General features: G+C 40.5%; 1 protein-coding gene across 5 annotated transcripts in view; it reads right to left on the bottom strand.

The window, feature by feature from the left end:
- Positions 1-23,284, bottom strand: part of snx29 (sorting nexin 29) — a 523,801-nt gene that overhangs the window by 360,751 nt on the left and 139,766 nt on the right. For all 5 annotated transcript variants that reach the window (XM_041206786.1, XM_041206785.1, XM_041206787.1 and 2 more), the window contains one exon: positions 2,895-2,980. In XM_041206786.1, coding sequence (XP_041062720.1) covers positions 2,895-2,980 — 86 coding nt within the window. The remainder of the gene's footprint in view (positions 1-2,894; positions 2,981-23,284) is intronic.

The raw sequence follows: 23,284 nt of genomic DNA, 5'->3' as shown, positions 1-23,284 counted from the left end.
TTTGACTATGATTAAGGGTGCCGGAGGGCATGACAGGGAGGAATGTGACAATTACTGTACAGCAACATCACATCACACAGCTGAAAGAAGGATATCAGGAGGCATTAGAGCGAGAGTCACACACTGCGGGTTTAATTTTATGCAGTTTATAAAGGGGAGCCAAATCTCTTAGTTACCAGGAGTTGCGCATGCTGTGCAGATACATTTTTAAAGATTTTGAGTGATTTCTATTTAAATTCACTGAGAGGTCCACTGGTATACCCCAATCTAACCACAGAATAGTTTTCTATATTTTTTACAAGTTATCTTCAGTTGTGTAAAATGGGGTTATTCACAGGTGGTGAATTGACAGTACAATTTAAAATGTCTTTTTGGTGGTAAACCCATTCTGAGCTGTCTTAATCAAAATTTACCAAGTTACCACCCGTAAACATATCAAGGAATACTTTTAAGGCAAAATATTTCCTGAGGAAAATGTTAAATTGCAGTTCAAGTACATGATTGACTCATCACGTGATCTGCAGTTAAAATGTCAGAAGTTTTGGGCCCTTAATCATCATCCAGACAGAAAAGACCACTTGAAGATTACCCCTCTCTACTCCATACAGCAATTATTCTGTATTCTCTATACTAGTGTTCATGATTGACCATATACATTCAATTAAAACAATAACATATTGATATAATGCTTTTAATGTAATAGAACATCCCATGGCGCAGAGGAGTATTATAAAACAAAATATGACCTAGTCACTTAGGGAGATATTAGGTCAGGAATCAAAAGTTGTTTAAAGTGGTAGGTTTTAAGTAGTGTCTTAAAGAAGGAAAATGAGGTAGAAAGGCGGATGGGTGTTACGGAATTTCTTTTCAAGATCTCAATATGAGAGAAATTACACTTTTACTCTTGAAGCAAAATCCTGATAAATTATACTGGCCAGGTTTTTGTGGCCAGCAGCGAAGCAACATCCCCTCACTGCCGATCTCAAAGAGTTTGAGAATCTCTATGGTGTGGGTTTCACCTTTCCTGTCATCAGTTTGAACCTGACACCAAGTCACGGGGTTCTCCAGGCATGCCCCTTGACATTCAATGACATTACCATTGCTGAATCCCCCGATATCAACATCCTGGGGGTTACCACTGACCAGGAACTATACTGGACCAGCCATATAAATACTGTGGCTACAAGAACAGGTCACAGGCTAGGAATCCTGCGGCAAGTAACTCACCTCCCAATTTCCTAAAGCCTGTCCACCATCTACAAGGCACAAGTCAGGAGTGTGATGAAATACGCCCCACTTGCCTGGATGAGTGCAGCTCCAGGAACACCCAAGAAGCTTAACACCTTCCAGGAAAAAGCAGCCCGCTTGATTGGCACCCCATCCACAAACACACTCCCTCCACCACCGACACACAGTGGCAGCAGTGTCCACCATGTGCAAAATGCACTGCAGGAACTCACCAAGCCTCCTCAGACAGCAGCTTCCAAACTCACAATCACTGCTGTCTAGAAGGACAAGAGCAGCAGACACATGGGAACATGACCAACTGGAAGTTCCCATCCAAGCCACTCACCATCCTGACTTGGAAATATATCGCCGTTCCTTCACTGTCACTGGTCAAAATCCTGGAACTCCCTCCCTAACAGCACTGTGGGTGTACCTACACCACATGGACCGCAGCGATTCAAGGCGGCAGCTCACCACCACCTTCTCAAGGGCAATTAGGGGATGGACAATAAATGCTGGCTTGGCCAGCAACGCCCACATCCCATGAACAAATAAAAAAAACTCTAGATAACCAGATGGTGAAGGATAGAAGTGAAGCCTAATCTTTACACACTAATAAGATTTTATTTACGGGCACACACACTACAAACATGCACCTCCAAACTGAACAGCTTCTGTCTACTCCTATATACGGAAACACGTGAATTCCCAGTTAATGCCCACTGACTGAATACAATTAAACACTCAATTACTATACAATTAACATCCCATAAGTAATGTATGTCATGAAACAGGGAAAGCAGCCAATCACAGTGAAATATTCTCACAGACAGCAAACCGAGAAGTAAAATGCACCGATTATGCTTGACATTAAATTTTACAGGCAGCGAAATAAATAATTGGGATATGCAAATTAAAAGCCCTAATATCGTAAACTTAAAAAAATTACTACATTGAAAATCTTGCAATTTTTAATCAGAGACCCATAAAAAAACCAAAATACTGTAGATGCTGGAAATCTGAAATAAAAACAAAAAATTGCTATAAACACTCAACAGATCAGGCAACATCTGTGGCGAGAAACAGAGTTAACTTTCAGATTCAGAATCAGTTCTGATGAAATATCATCTCGACCTGAAATGTTAACTCCTGTTTCTACCCATAGATGCTGCCCGATCTGAGTGCTTCCAACATTTTTTGTTCTATAACAGAAGAATCTGATATTGCACAACATATAAAATTAGTTTTCAAGGGCCGGAGATGCTCCTCAGCAGTCGTTTTGACTTGGTGCACCGTTAATAAGCCAGTTATACCACATTGTCAAGCTGTATCTTTTTCTGGGGTTTCAAAAATAATATTACAGCATAAAAGGGGAAGTTCTTTGTCAGTTTAATAACTTCCAATTGGTTGCAGCCTGCACAGTCTTCAACAGTGGAGGAGCAGGAAATCACTGGCAGCAACTTTTGTATTTCCACATTTAACTGTGCATGTTCGAATGCCAGAAGTCGCCGTTGGTTCCAGAGAGGCATCAACAACAACAAACGCTGACAGTGTTGTCATCATTACTACTGCAAAATCTGAACCAATTGTACCCCTGGTCCTCACTGTTTCAATTCATAAATTAATTTAATACACCACCTCTCCAAAGGCTAGTGCTACATCCTTACCATCATTCACTTGTCCTCCTTCTCGCTTTAACATTTGGACAGCTCCTACATACTTCTTCAACTGCACCTTTAACACTTCGTTTTCCCTGCAGGCACCAGAGAAGTCTGTTAGTTTATCAAAATAACATGAATTTAAATGAAAAACAATTACACAGTAGCACAATAGGACTCGATGACTTAAACAGTATATTTGCAATATACTCAGCATTTATCTACTGCAAGACTGTTATTTTAAAAGTATATTTCACTAAAATAGTTTTAACATATTTGATTATTGAATTAACAAAATGGTCCTGCATAACTGATGTACATTTCTCGAATGAAACTGAAATTAAATCTGCATTTAATACTGAGCATAAATGAAATTACGGAAACATACTGGCACATCATGGCTGTCAAAGAACTTGAGATCATTCAAAACTCTGCTGCCCGTGACCTACTTGCACCAAGTCCGGTCCCACCAACACCTCTGTGCTCGCGGACTTGGCTTCCGGGTAAGCACTGCCTTGAATCAAAAATTCTCACTCTTGTTTTCAAAACCCTCCATGGCCTCACCCCCTCCCTACCTCAGCAATCTCCTCAAGCTGCAAAACCCTGAGATGTCTCTGCTCCTCTAACTCTGGCCTCTTAAGCGTCCCTGATGTTAGTCACTCCACCACTGGCAGCTGTGTCATCAGCTGCCAAGGTCCTTGAGCAGGATTTAATGGCTGCAGCGAGGGCCCATCCACTGGCTCAAAAACCGTGACAACCCTGCTGTTGTCATTTCCAGGAGATTTAATCCCAATCAAGCGCCAACCTGCCTACCATCAGGCTTCCCGGCTTCTGAGAGGGAAATTTCCCCCCGGAAATCTTGGTGTGAGGCCGGCAATTCTCCAGTAATGGGAGTGCCACTGGAAGTAGTTGCCACTGCCAATACTGCAGTGCAGCCTACACCAGGGATCGATGCTGGTGCCCCAGAAGAAAGATGAGTGGGGCAAGCTCACCAGGGCCTGACAGGGAAGTCCCAGAAAGGTGAGGTGTGTAGGGTTATTTTAAAAGGCAAGGGGGGGGGGGGGTGTCTTACTCTAGGTCCCTTCATTCCTGTCAGTGGATGCTTCCATCATGTACAGATTTTCGAACATGGCGGGGATTCCCCATAATAGGCCTACATGGCATGGTCTCCCACGCAGTGCTGATTAAGGGTAGAATGAGGCTCTTAAGTGACCCTTAAAGGTCTCAAGGCCTCCAGGGGGTAGGTTGTCCTCAAGCCTTCCTGCCCTGGACTTCGTCAGAGGGAGGTGCAATCTTCACCCTGCACCATCCCACCCAATCATACAACAACCCCCCAAATCCACTTTGGAGAAGGGGGGTGTCACTGCGGGGGGGCTGCTGTGGTCAGAGACTGTTAGAATCGTATTGCTGTAGACTGAAGTTTTCTTCTATAAAATGGACCTGGCATGATCTGGTCATCCGGATGCTAACATGGCTTTTTATTTTCGAAAAACGTCATAAGTTCACCTTGGAACTGTCAACAAGCAGGCCTCTTTCAAGAAATCACCTGACCTATATGGTACCTGAAGAGTTTTTTTTTGTGTTAGACTGCAAAGCACTTTAGTTAATGAAGCTGGGAGACAAAAAATGTCGTCACATGGGAGAGAGAGAAAAAAAACTCAAGTTTTGCAAGCAGTTTTAATGGAGAACAAGCAGAGGAAAGGCAGCTACCTTGACTGGCTCCCTTTCTCTACCTCACCTAAAATTGTGTTTAGCTATCAACCTGTAGCCAGAGAACCCTTCTCCAAGTGTAACTGGTCTGCATTTGGACCTGCAAAGCCGAGACTAGTAGTGGGAACTTCCAGACATCCACCGGGACCAGCAACCTATCTTCACATGACAGAGCGTTCCAATTCGACAGCTTCGAGACCCTGTGGACTTTATCCTTTATTTTATAATGCCCATCCTCCAAAGCCCATCGCCGCAGAGAGACTCTGTTTGTCTGTGTGTATGTGTGTTTGTGTGTGTGTGTGTGTGTCTGCTGGAGAAAGTCTTTAGGAAGAGATCGATAGTTATACTTCCCGATTACAAATGTGTGTTAACCAGTACTTACAACTTGTTAAAAGAAGTTTTGTTTTAAAAATAAATTAATCATTGATTTTTAGAGGTTTAGGTACACAATTGGCCATTTTGGTGAGAAAATTCAACATTTAAATTAAATAGTATAGCCTGCAGAGCAGCCTACCCATCTGGAGGCCAGTTGAAGCCCTTAAGGGTCACTTAAGATGCTCAGCCCACCCTTAATCAGTGCACATTCCTCCCATACCAGTCATAACAAGACATTAAATGCCATCCCTAGACTTCCCTCCCTAAACCCTCGCTACCCTCCTCTTAGATGCAACATCTGCCCTTTTAAGTCCTCACTTTCCATTGTCCAGTGCCTGAAACACTCATTCCAGGTGGGACAATGATTTACTCATTTTTTTCATTATAGTGCACCATGTTCACTGCTACAATGCAGTCCCTTCTAAACTGGGGAGACCGAATGTTGATTGGCTGATCGCTTTGCAGAACGCCTTCACCCAGGCTGTAAGCGTGGCCCTGAACTTCCAGTCAGCTGTTAATTTATTTCTACATTCCATTCCAACCTCTCAATCCTCAACCTTCTACAATGTTCCAATCAAGCCCAATGCAAGCTTGAGTAACAGCGCCTCACTTTTTGAATAGGCACTTTACAGCTTTCCAAACTCAATATTGAGTTCAATCATTTTAGGTCATAACCACCACTCCCATTTTCTCAGACAGCTGCTATTTGTTTTTACTTGTTCTGGTGTTGTGGGAGTTGCTGGCTAGACCAGCATTTATTGCCCATCCCTAATTTCCCTTGAGAAGATGGTGGTGAGCTGCCTTCCTGAACCACTGCAGTCCATGTGGTGCAGGTAATGTCCACAGTGTTGTTAGGAAGGGAGTTCCAAGAATTTGACCCAACTATTGCGAAGGAATGGCGATATACTTCCAAGTCAGGACGTTATGTGACTCAGAGCGGAAATTGAAGGTGTTGCTGTTCCCATGTCAAGATTCTACTCGAAACGTCAACTCTTTTCTTCTCCGCCGATGCTGCCAGACCTGCTGAGTTTTTCCAGGTAATTCTGTTTTTGTTCAAGATTCTACTATCCCATTTACACCTCTGGATACGTATTTTATTTCTTTATTTGGCCAGTTATTAAACCCTTTTTGCCTTTTAATGTCTCCCACCTTTCATTCTATAACAGACCTTCCCTTTTGTTCTTTCCTCCCATTCTGTCTCCTTACAATCTCAAATTTCTTAAATCTCAAAATTTTACTTTCCAATGAAAGAATATAGACTTAAAACACTTTCTCTCTCCACAGATGCTGAGTATATCAGCATTGTCAGCTTTCACTACAAATTCTGAGCATCCAATATTTTGTTTTTATAAAGCAGGTAAAAGAAAAGAATAATTTCGATGGCGTGATGCTGTCTGAGTCCAACTGATTAGTCTCCTAATTGCACAATTGAAAGAAAATCATACATGACACCCTGCATAGGTGAAAAGCCATCAAAAATAAGTGGACGACATTAAACTCAACTTGCCAAACAGGGAAACAAATTCTCTACTGCTCTTGCCCTCCCTGAAGTTTTACTTTGAAATTAAAACAGGTTGGGCATATCAGGCACATTCAAGTCCTCATCATTATGCTCCGTTCCTCTTTGCCACATTCACCCTAATGAAGGCACCCACAAAGATCAAAAGATAGCCCCTGTTACAATCTCATCACAATTACTTCTCAGTACTGAGGGACTGTTGCAGTGTTACAGGTACTGTCTTTCAGATCAAAATTAAATTGGGGTTACACCTGCTCCCTCATGTGGACTTGAAAGATTCTTTTGCACTATTCTAGGGAGAGCAGGGGTTTCCCCTGGTGTCCTGGCCAACATTTATTCCTCAATCAAAACCATTGAAACAAATTATTTGGTCATTAGCGCATTGCTGCTTGTGGGGCCTTGTGCACAAACTGGCAAGCATGTTTTCCTTCCTTAAAACAATGACTACACTCCATTAGCTGTGAAGTGCTTTGGAACATTCAAAAGTTAATAAAGGTGCCATACCCTTGCTGGTGTGCAAAATCAACCGAAACAATTAAAAATGGAAAAAAAAATCAGCTTGTATGAACGCAACATGGTACTGAAGTCAGGTGTGAAATTTATACACGTTCCTTGAGCATGGCCAACTCGAGTCACAGTCCTTGGTGAATTATCAGCACTGTATCACTCAGAAATTAATTTAATATCTTAACATCTCCCATGACACAATTATTTTTCAAGCTCAACTAATTTACTCAGCAATAATTACAGGGCTGAATATTTAAACAACAGTTGCATCATACACCGCTCATTTGACCCACACAGGTACAGAACGATTATTCCCAGAAGAATAATGACGAGCATTTAAACAGCATGTGAAGGAAGATATAGATATTGAAATTATTAGCCAACTATATAGAAAGGGGGTGACACATGGCTGTAGGCATCAAAAGGGGTCGAGACATACTTAACTGAGACCTCCTTAAATTAACACAAAGAGGACATGGCCACTGTAATATATGTAAACCAGAAACTCGTTTAACTTTAAAATGAAATTATTGCTGTAAACAGATTGAGTGGAAACCTGTTTTAAAACACAAAGAAACGTGACCACTGTAAATTCCTCAACCAGAGACTCATCTAGTTTCACAAAGAAGTGCAAAGTACTGCAATAGTTCTACATAGCTTGTAGCCATATGATAATCAGAACACCCAAGCAACCGACATGATTGATAAGTGTCTAAACGTGTGAAACGAACTACAATCGGGGAGGCAGTCTCTCCATGAGCTGTGTCCCCTGCGTGCACACTTGCAATAAAGCCGTCGTCTTGTTCAGACCTCCATCGTCTCAGTGTCTAGTGTCAGAGTTCTGATGAAGAGTCATATGGACTTGAAAAGTTAACTCTGTCTTCCTCTCCACAGATGCTGTCAAACCTGCTGAGCTTTTCCAGCTACTTTTGTTTTTGTCTCAGTGTCTAGTGTCACTTGAACACGACAGCAGCATATTAACATAGAAAAACAACACAAAGTGCTCAACTCTCAAATGGCCAACTTTCCAGGGGGACAAAGAAAATGCTTCAAAGACACGGTGAAGCTCTCCTTGAAGGGCACCAGTATTGGCCTAAATGACTGGGAAGAGTTTGCTATCAATTGTACAAAGTGGTGACGACTTATCCATCAAGCTGCATCACGTTGAGTCCCAACACCTTAATGATGGAGCAAAACAATGGCAGAGAAGGAAGCATATCTCACACTCCTGATCCGAATACCTTGTGGGATGTCCTGCCCTATGTGACCAAAGATCTACCTACCAGTCAAGAATCAGTCTGTTCAGCCATGTGAAGACCCTTGGCAGAAACTCAAGGCCCAAGTAGACATCATCCTTATATCTAGGTACAGTCAACGACAAAATCCTTCTTTCACCTATTGTGATTTTCATCAACATTATTCAGCCTCTTTTCTCAATTTCCCTGACCTTTCTAAAGACCTGATAGCCTGGAACATTTAGGTCACAGTCGTGCCCAGCTTGTAGCCAGGACCCTGCTTTTTGGTTACAGCTAAAGCGGTACTTCAAATTGGCTTGCTTTATTCCTTATGCAATGTAAATTTGTGTACAAAACTCTCATTTGGCTAACAATTCTCACTCTGATAAAAGCAAAATACTGCGGATGCTGGAAATCTGAAACAAAAACAAAAATAGCTGGAAAAACTCAGCAGGTCTGACAGCATCTGCAGAGAGGAATACAGTTAACGTTTTGAGTCCGAATGACTCTTCATCAGAACTAAAGAAATATAGAAATGTGGTGAAACGTAAGCTGGTAGAAGGGGCTGGGACAGGTAGAGCTCGATAGGGGGCCACTGATAGGTGAAGGCAAAGAGATTGCCAAAGATGTCATAGACAAAAGGACAAAGGGGTGTTGACGGTGGTGATATTATCTAAGGAATGTGCTAATGGTGACCTTAAGGGTCGAAAGCAGGACAAACAAGTGGCAGATGACCCTAGTGGGGCCATCTCATTCTGATGGTGTTTTACTCATGCTTTTTGACTTATCACACATTTCCTAATTTTTCATCACCCCTGTTATTTATATCAGGTAGTCTTGCCTTTAAAGCATTTTAATTTTTACTCAGTCTCCTAGGTTGTCAATGTGTCATGTGCAGTTCATCTATATTTCATCTGTCAAGAATTATACTATCATTTAGAAAGACCAATGTATCATTGAATATGCAGTTTCTGCTTATTTTTGAATTAAATTCTCTTCTACCCAGTATACAAACCCCACTGTAATTTTGTGTCGGTAAGCCTTCAGACCCTCCATGAAGAGTCTACATGATTGCAACGAGCTTTTGAACTCTATTACCATGGAATATACAAATTTGAGATGGTGATCCCCCAATTGATTCTTTAGCTAGGATTGCATGTCGAATAATTGCATCGCTGCCAAAGGTCAAGAAATGTTTGTTTAAATAATTTGAATAATTCCTCCTGCGCCTACCCTCCCATTGACAATATGCAATACGACTGGTGAGCTTTCCTTCCAGTTAACAAGAGATTTGTGAAATTATTCAGGTCTCATTACTCCTTGAACATTCCTTACACACTGACATCTGATTCAGCCAGTCAAGAAAAACTTGCATTTAAACAGCGCCCTTTTGCTAACTCAACACATTCAAAGAAGCACTTTGAAGTGCAGGCACCATTGTAATTCAGGAAACACAACAGCCAATCTTTGCACTGAAATGTGTCACCAACAGCAATGAAATAAGTGACCAGATTATCTGCTTTAGCTGTTGGTTGAGGGATAAATGCTGGCCAGGACACTAGAAGTCACCAAATCTCATATGTGGTGTGGGGTCTTTTAACTCCATCTGAAAGGGCATACAAGGCCTCGGGCTACCATCTCATCCAAAAGTAGCACCTTTGTCTGTGCTGCATTCCCTTGGGTACTTCACGGCAGAGTGAAATTAGCTCATGTGAAGTCCCTGCAGGGAGTTGAAACCACAACCATCTGACTTAGAAAACAGAATGCCACCACTATGTCAAACCTGACAACCAAAGCAGCCACTTGGAGACTGTGCTCCATTGATGGTAAACACAGACAGCTTCTTATCCTTTCCTATAATTATATCCCATTCAGCAGCAATTCCCACAGGGATAATTTTCATTTCTAACAACCGCTTTCTATCAGCAGCTAATACCGGTAAGTGTTTGGTTTTATGTATTAAGTTGATCCTGTCTACCAGCAGTGCCTGCTGTCATGATTAAACTTCCCCATCTACTTTGAATGTAGCCTTGCTCCAAACCACTTAAAAGTTATTCCTTGGGGTTCTTTTAAAACTTCATTCGCAGATGTCAGCATTACTGCCAAAGTTGGCTTTTACTGTCTGTCCCCAACTAACTGGCTTGCCAAGCTATGTCAGAGGGAACAAAAAATCAACCTCACTGATATGCGATTAGAATCACAAACAGGCCAGAAAAAGTAATGACAGCATGAGGACTCGAAACGTCAACTTTGTTCTTCTCCGCCGATGCTGCCAGACCTGCTGAGTTTTTCCAGGTAATTCTGTTTTTGTTTTGGATTTCCAGCATCCGCAGTTTTTTGCTTTTATAGCAGAAACCCTTCCCTAAACGACATTAGTGAACAAGTTGGACGTTTGCAACAATCCAACAGCTTCACGGGTCACTTTTCCCGACACCAGCCTTATCTTTTTTGACACTTTCAAATGAATTCAAATTCTCTATCTTCCATGGTGTGACTACAGTTCAATAGCATAAACTACTAGACTATCGTACCCATAATAACTTAAAAGGGATGAAAATCAGGTGGCTTTTGCAATGCGCAGGCAATCTGCTGCCCCAGGTTATCAGCCAGGCAATGCAGGTAAAAACCACTTCCCCCATCCTATGTTTCCATATCAGAATTGGGACCGTGGCAAATCAGGAAGCTCTGAAGTATTAGTTTACTCAATGACGATGCTACCATCACTTTAAAAAGTTATCCAATTTAAGATGCTCACAGTTTAGTGATAATTTGATATCCAATATGCGATTGTCTCCTCACTTGTGATAACCTGTTTCAAACAACCGTAGGTTGTGGTGTATAAGTCCACCTGGCATATAAGACGACCCCATTTTGTGGAGCCAAAAATCATGTCTAGGCCATATCGACCGACCTTTTCTGCTAAGAAATGCGATGCTCGCATTAAGAGTGAGCCTTAATTTTTCATCACAGAAATGCATGTTTTATTCACTTTATATGCTGGCACATGGGATGAAGCAGGCGATACAGGCCACGTAGCCAAGAAGATGCGCTGGAGTTTAAGACACATCCACACAGAGTAGACTGCACACAGTAAACGATGAACAGAAATGGTTCCTCCAGCCAAAAGTATGAAGTATGAAGCTAGTTTCGAACTAAAATTTGTAACATTTGCTAACTAGTCAAATAACTGTGCTGCAGCAAGGGAATATAGTGTTATTGGAAAACTGGTGGGAGAATGGAAGGAGGGTGAATCTGCCCAGAAAAAGGTGCCCGAGGTCAAATGCACCATTGAGAACAGGGACCACCCACTGACCTGATCTGAAGAAGCATGTATTGGAATGGACCCTTGAAAACAGAATGGCTACATTATCACCAAAAATGCAAGCCTACACATGTACTTAACGGGGTCAATTCAAACCCTGAGTCTAGCAAAGACTTCTGAGCAACAGCTAACTGGTGTATCTGCTTTGAGGAACGAAAGTGTCTAACGTTGCAGCAGAAGGTCAAGTTCGCTCAGTGACTGCCAAAAGCCCTCAATGCCAAAATTACCAGTTTCCAGCCATTCATCATCACAGCGGCAAAAGCATGAGTGCCCATCATGTCACATTGCCAGCATGGATGAAATGCCCATGAATTTGAATATGGCCAGCAACTGAACTGTGGGGTAGAAAGGTTTGAAAACAGCTCCAGTGAAAATCACAGGACAGGAGAAGGCAAGATTCACAGTGGCACCAGCTGGAAGTAAATTAAAGCATATAGTAATCTTGAAACATAAAAAACCATGCCAAAAATCAAGTTCCCTGCAGGGGTTTTTGAGCGCATCCATAGCAATGATTGGATGATTGAGGACGGAGCAAAGTTATGAATTGATAATCACAAAGAACGATCAATAATCACATTCACAAAGAACATAGCTTATTAGTGTGGAACATGTTCAGATCCCATACAACAGATGATACCAAGCAGCTCTTGCCAAGAAATAACATCCACATTGTCACTATACTGGGGGCCTAACGTCCTTGGTTCAACTTTTGGATGTCTGCCTCAACAAGCCATTCAAGGATCATGTTGGTGCCCAATGGAATAGGTGGATGGTTGATGGGAGAAAAAAACCTTCTCAAAGAATGGAAATACGCGTGCTGCCTGCTTGATATTTTGAGTTGTTTCATCATCAAATTGTGGGAGGCTATTTGTGAACAAGCTGTCAACAGATCATTCAAAAAATGCAGAATGTCTAATTCAATGGATGGAGACACGATCCCAGAACCAAAAGCACTAAATCTGATCTATAGTGGGATTATTATATTGATGCCGTAGCTGAAGTGGCTTATAATGAATGCGATAGACATTTTGCACCAGATGCCAAAGACAATGAATATGATGATTTTTTAAAATGTTCTGCTTGTGGTTAAAGGTATCCTTGCAGAATTAATTAATTCAATAAAACGTGACACATTGATTTAATTTGAATTACTGGTGATTTTTTTAACATTTCAAAATGGCAACCACTTACACCAACAGTTCATATTTTATACTTGATAAAAAAATCAACCTCTGGTTTTGGAAGGATTTTGAGTCTTCAAAAGCAGACTTATAGGTAAATGTTAAAAAAATATTTAAGCACTTTGTGAATATCTGAAATATTCGAAGCAAGCTGTGTATGATTAGTTTACTCACTGACATCGGCTACAAGTAATTGCTCTCACTGGTCATTCTTACTCATTACAACAGGCAGTTATATGAGGGGACAAATGAGTTGACACTCGTTTCTATACCTAGAAGTAACCGTTGCAATTATTTGAGCCCACAGCCCTTTTTTTAAGTGCTTCTCCATGTGACGAGAAAGCTAACACAAACCCAGGCAATTCACAATTGCCACTGCTTTGAACAAGAGCTTGCATAACCAGATTTTCAGGGATGCAGTCAAAGTTTTGCGGGTTTGATGACATTGCAAGTAGACTGGTCACTGATTAAAGACATAATTTCCTTGGATTTTTGTGGCTATAGTAATACTGTTTGTAATAATTTTAGCATTATTTTGGCATTACAGTCCAGCAAATAACGACAGCCAGAAAATGCAACTTTTTATGCCATATAGTGAGGAATAGACTTTTGATGTCGTGTTGGGAGCGCAAAGTCAGGACATTTTCCGGCTCCACAAACCTGACCTGGGAGAAAGTGGCCCGGAAGGTTGGATTTTCGTTCCTAGGTAGCGTGGTACCCTGGGTGTCCAGAACAAGCGTAGAGGAGGGCTGGTAGGAAGGCCTACACCCACAGTAAAACATAATAGTCCTCCAGCCCTCACCTCTCACAGCACCCCAACACTCCCCATGTCCCATCCATGCCAACCCATGCCATCTGATGCCCCCATGCCAACCTATGCACCTCTGCCCAAACCCATTGCCATTCATACCCTCCATGCTAACCTATGTCCCCCAGCCACCACCCTTTGCCCTTATACCTTACACATGCCAAATCACCCAGTATCCACCAGGGGCAGACCTCAGGACCCATGCAGAGGTAAGATAAAATGAAGTTCTATAAATGTGTCGATTGCAGATTTTATTTATAAAAAACACACTCATTCATAAACCCATTTACTACATTTACATTATCTCTCATAACAACAAACATTTCATTCAGTTGCATAATCCCTTATAAAGGCAGGCATTGGAATTCATAGTCCCGCTTCAAAGAGTCCAGAAACACTTGCAGCCGTCAAACTGTGAAATGGCAGGCACCTGATTGTGATAATGGACGTTGTGAAATTAGTCATGCAGCATGAATCCAGTAATGGTTGCCCAAAGGCTTATGTCTGCAGGCAGGGTGAAATAACAAGCAATCATAGTTTTTAAACATTTCTGACAGTGTTTTTCAAAGAGTTAAGGGCAGGAGTGTTACATGCCTCAACAGTTTGACAGTTCCTGGAGTCAGTGCATCATGACACTTTTGACAATTCCAATTAGCTTCACAGTTCCAATTAGTTAATGCACTTTTTAGTCACATTCATGCCTACTTTCAACAATCCCAAAGGACACCTGACTTCCCCCAAAGGTGGCACGGGACCACATCCAAAGGGGTATCTTGGCTCTCCGTAAGGGTACTCTGGTTATCCAAATGAATCCACAAAGTTCAGACCTACTCCTACCAGGTCTATTCTACGCCCATCAGGTTTCAGACACCTCTCACACCAAAATCACACGTCTGGAGGCAGCTGATTTCTGTGGGCAGCTGCTTCCGCAAAATGTGCATGTGCAAATCCCAATCCAGGCCCATTCCCAACCCTGCAAAAATGGTAGGTCCCCTGACTTGCAGATTTGGACCTTCTCTGCTATTTTCGCAACAGCAGAGAGGCTCTCCATCGTGGCGAAAATCCAGGCCTAAGTCTGAAACATGCTTCAAAGAAGCACTTTTACATACCTTGACCATAATCCAAAGCATGCTATTTCTTGCCACTGGAAGGCAGCTCACCACCACCTTCTCAAGGACAACTAGGGATGAGCAATAAATGCTGGCCCAGCCAACGAAGCCCACATTCCGTGAATGAATTAAAAAAAGGCATATTATGTGAAAGGTAAAAGCTCCAAAGACCTATGGGCACAATGGAATTTACATGTTAAAGAGGGTGGAACATATATAAAGGAGAATGAGGCTGTGTATCAGAGGAAGGCATTGTAAGACCTAACAGAAGTGTGTGAAGCCTCCAGTATTTGTGCATATGCCTGCTGCCTACTGAAACCAAGGCTGGAGAAAGCCATTCTGAATTCTACTGTCCAGGGTATTGTGTTAACTTGCTGGATCTGTTTAAAATCTATTTTGGACCGTTGTCTTAAAGGGGGTGTAACTAGGAGCCAGGTTAATTAGGGATTTTAGGAGTTATTATAGTAATGACTTGTCAGACCTATGGAGTTGCTCAAAATCTTTTTGTTAATAAATATTTTAATTTTATTTTTTTTTTAAATCTCCAAAGTTTTGGTGGACTTATTACTTCTGAATTCAGGGCACGCATCTCAAAATAGATACAAATGGCAAAATGGTTACGATAGCGCAATCAAGTTCCCTTGTGGATTTTATCCACTTGGCACACACCATCTGCCATATCATAACAACTACCTACGAGGAAGGAAGAATGAACTTACATTAATGCAGCAACTTAAAATGTCTCTCAATGCTTTACAAATGGATTACTTCTCATGTGTACTCGCTGTTGCCCTGCAGTCAAACATGGCACAATTTTTTTTTTTATTTGTTCATGGGCTGTGGGCATCGCTGGCTAGGCCAGCATTTATTCCCCATCCCTTTTTCTGAGGGCATTTTACAAGTCAACCACATTGCTGTGGGTCTGGAGTCACATATAGGCCAGACCAGGTAACAATGGCAGATTTCCTTCCCTTAAGGACATTAGTGAACCAGATGGGTTCTTACAACAATTGGCAATAGTTTTATGGTCATAATCAGACTTTTAATGAATTCAAATTTCACCATCTACCATGGTGGGATTCAAACCCGTGTACCAGGAGTATTACTCCAGTTAACACCGCTGGGTTAAAGACTGAATAATCAACCGAGGTTTCTGGTCTTAATCCAAAAGAGGCAACCACATCTGCAAGTACATGTCTGTGAGCTCCCGGTGGTGGCCATCTCTCTCTATTTTGAGTTTGCCCCACAGTCAAACAGTCTGCTAACTTTTTTATACTTGGAGTAGCATACTTAAGACATTTACTGGATTCCTGCCAGATTAAAGATTATTTTCAACATCTCTTATCTCCAGGTTAAAAAATATGGATTTTCAGCCTGACTTGTCATGGCCCATCCCACTGCTCTGTGATCTCACAAATCTCTTGGCATTCTGATTTACATCTGCTTTTATATTAAAAGTACAAATACAAAATTGTGATGACAGCACAAAATAAGGTCAAAGATAATTGAATTCAGTTGGATTTGCAACAAAAATTGTACAAAGCTTCGGCCCTTGAGTGTTCTTCTGCCCAGAAAGATAAGAGTTGTTGACTGCATGATATGAAGGTCAGGAGCCCTTCCTCCCCAGAAACAGCAACAATAACCCAAATACATTATGCATTATATTTACTGGCAAAAATATATTAACCATTGAAGCCTAGGCTTTGAAAAAAACTCAATTCATTCCAAGGTCACAAAGGGATATTCTGGTACCACAGTCATAATTATTCAGGGCACATTATTTCATCATATTTCTATCTTCCAATTGAAGCAGTTCATAAACCATATTAGCACAGAGTGTGCCACATTTTTGCTCCAGATGGTCATTTGGAGAATCCTACGACCATATTGATTGTTGTAGAATACTATAATATAATGCAGTTCAATTTTGCCACTTATCTAGCTATTAAACACTTCATCTGTCAGGTACATAAATACTGCATACAAAGTGTCCATTTGTTAGTAATATGTAAATAAAGTTAAGATATGATAATGACTGCTGTTATTATGCGTAGTTATAACTTAATTACTCTTCATGACACTTGCAAGAGAACAGACAGGCTGCTGTGTACTGCTGGGATAAATCCTTTCAATGCCCAGGTGTCAAAACAGAACTTCAAAAAGGAAACAACAAAAACATTTTACTGAATTATGCTCATCAAAATGAGAGCAATCAGTACAAGAGAACGAAGTAAGTTTTCCCTTTCCACCACTGAGTATCATCATCAAGCCTTTCTGGGCCACATCTCCCACATTCCAGGTGCAGAGCAAATCTCTCCACTATGTACTGACGTGCATCAGTCTCATGGCGTCAGCTTGATATTTTTTTAATTATGCACATTTAATATCTTCGTGCTCCATCTGAATAATATCATAATCACTTTTATGTTGTTCATTTATACCAACCACCAATTGGATGGCACCTGTCCAAATTAATTTACGCAGAATTCTTGCAGCCAGAGGAGCAGAGGGAATGTTGTATTATGTTGCCACAAATATAGATAGAAACAATAAAAAGATATTCATGAAAATTATAAAAATTAACAAAAAATGCGTTTTAGTAGCAGACAACATAGAACTTACTGTGCAACTGTTTCTCTTTTTCAATGCACTCTTTATGGAATACTTTCTCATTTACCCTTTTTTATCCTTAGTAAAATTTCTAAGGTCCAAAACAAAATATTAAAAATATACATATTTCACACAAAAAACATGGTGGGATAATAGCAGAGGATATGAAGAAAGTGTTTTTCATTGTACTAGATTTGGTGTGTGCCACAAGACTGGGGTGCAGTCAATTAATCCATTTTCAAAAAGAGAGCCAGAATTAGCTTATTACAGGCCAGTTAGCTTAACATTTTTGGCAGGGTAAGATGTGAATCTTTAATTAGACATGAAATTATTATGGAGGAAATGCAGCAAACGTGGTATATGTGGAATTTCAAAAAGCCTTTAACAAGGTCTCACATAAGAGACTACTGGGAAAGCTTGAGAGACACTGAATTAGAAGGAAGGTAGCAAATTTGAATAAGAACTATTTAGGAGGAGAAAACTGAGAGAAGGGGTTAAAGGTAGATTCTCCGAGCACCTGAAGGAGTAGTGGTGTCTATTCCTGGATTGCTTCTGTTCACAATATACATCAATGATTTGCATATATAACTAGAGGGAGTGGTATTGCAGAAAATTCTGAAATGGGAGCCCGAGTAAATAATTATGAGCATTAAAACACTGCAAGGGAATAATAGGAAGAGGATAAAATTGGCAAAAGGGAGCAGATGGAACTCAATGTCAGAAAATGGGAGGTAGTGCATTTTGGTGAAAAAAAAGTAATAATTCTACTTTGAATGGAAAACTTGACAACATGAGGAGCAGTAGGCTCATAGATCAGCTCAATATCCAAAACCATTAGAAAAATCAAACGAATGCTAAATTTCATGGCAAAAGGTATAAAATATAAAAATCCATATGTAATGGGGGATATATGAAAAACATTCAAGATTGCAGTTGGCTTACTGTGTCCAGGTTTGGGCTACATGGCATAGGAAGGTTGTTGAGGCAAGAAGGTGGATGTGCAGATCACATGAGGAAAGACAAATATGAAGCAAGACATGAAAAAATTGGCTTTTTATTATAACAGAGGAGATTATGGGAAATTTGATAGATGTTTCAAATTATGAAGGAGTGGGATAGGGGTTTCCATTGATTAAGCAGTTGAGGACAAGGGGATAAAGAAGAGGCGTCATACAGACTCGAAACGTTAACTCTTTTTTTTTCTCCACAGATGCCGTTAGACCTGCTAAGTTTTTGCGACATTTTCTGAGAACAAAGGGATGTAGATATAACAACAGATTTGCAGATTTAAGGCACACAGAAGGAGAAATATGTTTATGCAGAGGAATGAGAGACGGTACAGCACAATACCCAAGATAGTGTTTGAAGAAGCGATCACATCAACATTTAAGAGGAGGTACAATCAAAACAAAACAAAAAAAATGAAGATGGCTACAAAGCATTATTAATTATGGGGAATTGCCTTAGTCAAATTCAACTGTTTCTGTGCTGAAACTTAGTTGTAAATCCATTTGAAATTTATCCACTGAATTGTCTTCTCTATCTTGGCAGACCTTGACTCATTTTTATTTGAAACTTCAGCACCTCCCGAAAGCTTGGACTTCGACTTATTACTGCCCAGAAGTGTGACTCTATAGGCTGAGTTTAGATTATCCAGTCCCAGCATAAACCTATTTTTCTTGAATTAATCAGTAGTGTTCAGTCAATGATATTGATGGAATATTGTTCCTTCTTTTTTCACACTTCCAACAATAGCTCATCTTCTTGTTTTTCAAAATTACCTGATGATAAATTTCAAAGCTTCCTTAAGATAAAATGCACATTGAGAGGTTTTTTTTTTACTAAGAGGAGAGAACCAGGCTTAAATAATTGTTCTAACTTATTTTTTCCATCAATTTCAGAAAATTCATTAAGCTGGAGAAAAAAGAGAGAGAGAGAGAAGCCTTTTTCCTAATGCTAATTTGATCATTTAAAAGAAAAATAAACTAAATTTTGAAATTTTTTTTAGGGAATGAGATCTAAAAAGGCACAGAACGAGGAGAGGAGAAGGAAGTGAATGAGAAGATAAAGAGGGGAAAATGGAGGATTGGGGAATGAAGGGGATGAGGGTTTTGGGGAGCTTGGAAAAGAGGGGGAGCATAGGACATAGGGGCTTGAAGAAGGGAGCAAAAAGATAGGCTTGAACAGAAGGGAGGAAATAGAGGAGTAGAGGGGATGGTGGGAAGAAATGGAAGAGAAGGATAAAACGGAAAAGAGAGAAGAAAGGGAAGAGAATGACAAAATGGAAAGGGAGGAAGGTTGGAGAGAAAATGGGAGTGCAGCTAAGAGAAGTGAAGGGGAAACAGGTTTCAGGTGACAAACCTCTTATCACTTATCCTTATAAGCAGCTTGGTATGCTGTAGAGAAGGCATGTGGAGGTGAGGTACAATGCTGCAAGGTGAAGTGGAGAACACAGCTGAGTAATTCAAAGGAAAAGAAGTGGGGCTGTGATGGGACAAATGGATGAAAGAAAAGGGAAGAAATAATGGGAAGGTATAGGTTAGAGGTTACAAAGTGCTCAAAAGGGTGATGTGGTTCCTTGGGGGAAGGGATGTGAAGGAAGCCACAGAAGACAGTTTTTTTTCTGCAGCCAATGGTGTTTCTTTTCGAGGGCACCCCACCCATTAGATCCTACCTTAAAGATAAAGTCATACAGAAGCAGTAGAGTGCATAAATAGAAGGGCAGAGGCAAAAGAGGAGCATAATTGTAGAGAAATAACAACATGAAGATATGAGGGGCAAGTAAAAGAGCTACTATTGTCCCCAACTTTTTGTGTGTAATGCTACATTAGACCAACTGGTACAAAATTAAACCTCTAAACATGTTATAATCGGTACAATAATCAGCATAAAAACAAATAAGTTCAGCCACGTTGCTATGAACTTTTATTAAAATAATCTTATTGCAATTCAACTCATAGTCACTATTCCAACATGAATCCAAGGCAAGAGCGACGTAAGATGATCAGTGTGGAGGAGTGTATAAAGCTCTCCCCAATATAAATTCACAATGTAGTAATTTTCTCACAGCTTTTCAAATATTGAAATCCCAAACTTGATAATTATTTTTGGAGCTGCCAATCATCAAAGCAACCAGGTGCTCTTTCTGACCTTGCACACTCTTATCACAGTTTGTAGTCATTGGACAGGTGAAAGGCTCCACCAAACCAATAATGAAGCTAGTGCACTAATACTAAAGAAACTTTCCCAATATTTTTTGAGCCAAAGTAACTTCTGCACCAAACCTAGCACCAGTGTATACTATTTTTTGTGGAACCAGTGCATGCCAGATCTTCAAGGAAGTCTAACCATAGCAATTATTGTTCCAGCTGAAACTCCACAACATAAATGATCTCATCAACCCATTTACTGACAGAAGTTGAGCTCCCTTCATGCCAGGAAATCTATTCTAATAACGAAGCCAAATATGTGTACAGTTAAGCCAACATGAGCTACTGAACCCGGGCAATGCTATATTTTTCAAAACTTTGAAAACCATTTCATGCACACAGGCTGTTATGCATAATGAATTTCAAGTTTTGAAGGAAACCAAAACATCAGTCACAAGAGTACAATGAGTGGCGTTATCCAGCATTGTTCATGAATAATAGAAACTGACAGCATAGGAAGATGACATCTGGTCCATCAAAACTGCATTGCAATCAGTCAGTCTCACACTATCATTTCTTCTCCCTGTAAGTTCTTCATTCTCAAGTGCTTCTAACTTCCTTTTAAAATCATTTATGGAATCAGCTTCCACCGCCTTTTCAAGGTAGAACATTCCATATCTCAACAACTATGGGTGAAAGAATTATCCCTTGTCTCTCCTTGAGGTCTTTCACCAATGAATTTTAATCTATAACCTCGCGATATTGATCCTCTCCTCCCTGGCACTGAGTCAATTCTATTTACATGCCACCACTTGCCCCTTAACTACATAGGCTTTCATCTTCTTATCCCCTCTCATGTAACGCTTTGTTGAACGCCCTCCAAAACTCTATACATGCAACATCTCCTACATTATCTTGATCAATCTTCTCGGTTACCTTATTAAAGAATTCAATAAATTAGTCAGACACAATTTTTCTCTAACAGATCCAATGCTAGGTCCTTCTTGATTACCCATGCCTATCCAAATCAAAGTTTATTTTGTCCCTGATAATTGTTTCTAATAACTTATTGATGACTGACATTAGGCTGACTGCTCTGTAGTTTCCTGATTTATACCTCTTCCCTCTCTTGACTGGTGGTATAACATTAGCAAGCTCTAGTCCTCTGGCACTACTCCAGTATTCAACTAGGATTGAAAGATTGCTTTCAATGCTGCTGCTATTTCTAAGTTTGGTTCCTAAGATACATTGCATCTATACCAGGTGACTTACCAAGTCTCAGTAACGCTAATCTTTTTATTATGTCTCCTCTATCTATTACTATCTTGTACATAGCATCTCTCTCCTCCTTTAGGGTAACTTTTATGTCATCTGCTTCCTTGGTGAAGACAGATCAAAGTACTCATTTAATACTTTAGCCTTGTCCTTTGCTTAACTTTGTTTCTAAAACGTTAATGAACTTCTTTGTCACTCATGTTGAAATCGTTCATTCAGCTACCTCTAAAGCTTCCCCACCCCACTTGCTCACCAAGTCAAACTTGAGACTCCCCCACTCAAGCTTTGAACTGACTTCTCTAATTTCTTCTGCACCTCTCCTTTGGTCCTTTTTGAGCTCATCTTACCATGAGGCACACCTCCTCATCAAAACCACCATCTCACTCCCCAAATAAAAAAACACCATCAACCCCTCTGTCTTGGCAAACTACCACTCTATCTCCGAACATTCTTTCCTTGAGAATTCCAAAAATCTATTCTTGGTCCCCCTCTTCTTCCTTACTTAGAAGCTGCCAATTGGTAACAGCATCTACAAACACAAGATCAGCTTCCACAAATACACTAATGCCGCCCAACACTCTACCTCTGTGTTGTAAGACTATTTGTCAAAAATTCAGTCTTTAATAAACCCCACTTTTCTCCAGCTAAACTTTAAGAAGTTTTGGGTCCTACCATAAGCTTCATGTTCTTGTTAATTTCATCCCTTGCCCACTGTCTCATGGCATTCTCAACCTTAGAATCCAATTTATCCCCGAGGTGAATTTCCAACTCCACATCCTCCCCATCACAAAAAGTTGATCTGTAGCATTACCAACCTCCAGCCCTAACTGCACAACTGTTGCTGGAATCCTTACTCATGATTTCATCACCTCCAAACTCCAGCCAGCTTCTCATCCTCAACCATCTAAACTTCAACTCATTCAAAACTTGATTCCCCATATCCCATCCCCAGACAAGTTGCACATATCCATCACTCATATCTTTCCCTTGGGTTTCACCCCCATACCTCCAACTTAAAATTCTGACTGTCATGTTCCCTCAAGTCCCTTTTATTGCCTTGTCACTCCTCCAGCTCTGCAACCTTCTCCATACCTACTTATTTCTTTAAAAATGATCCATTTGATCATTAAAGCAAATTTCTTCTTACTATTAGGCATGGTATTCTTCATTCTTTGCATCATATTATCATCCATAAAGCATGGGCAACGTAAGCAATCCAATCAAGTAAACAATTACATCTTTTAAAACACGACAGCATTATCTCCGTTTCGTCGCTCATGTTTGAATCAAGTTTGGGGAGTTCATGATCAAAGGAATCCAACTAAAAATCTTAGCTTAAAAAGAACTATGAAACGATGACCACAATGCATTGTATGCTAATTAACCAGTCAGTCCTATATGACAATATTTTTTCTAACCCTACCCCTTCCAACACTAAAATATTAAACTAAACCAACTATAACCAGGCCTCTCAATGTTTTTTTTTTAAATAGCTAGCTCAAAATAGCAGTTGGTATAACAATGAGGTCGGACATGTTGGATAAGATGACACCCAAGTAGAAAATCGATTTGACTTTTATTTCTGCATCAGTTCAGTGT

The sequence above is a fragment of the Carcharodon carcharias genome, chromosome 15, assembly GCF_017639515.1.
Source record: "Carcharodon carcharias isolate sCarCar2 chromosome 15, sCarCar2.pri, whole genome shotgun sequence".
In the NCBI taxonomy this organism is placed as follows: domain Eukaryota; kingdom Metazoa; phylum Chordata; class Chondrichthyes; order Lamniformes; family Lamnidae; genus Carcharodon; species Carcharodon carcharias.
The sequence above is the reverse complement of the archived record's forward strand: the minus strand, read 5'-3'. Positions and strand labels throughout refer to the sequence as shown.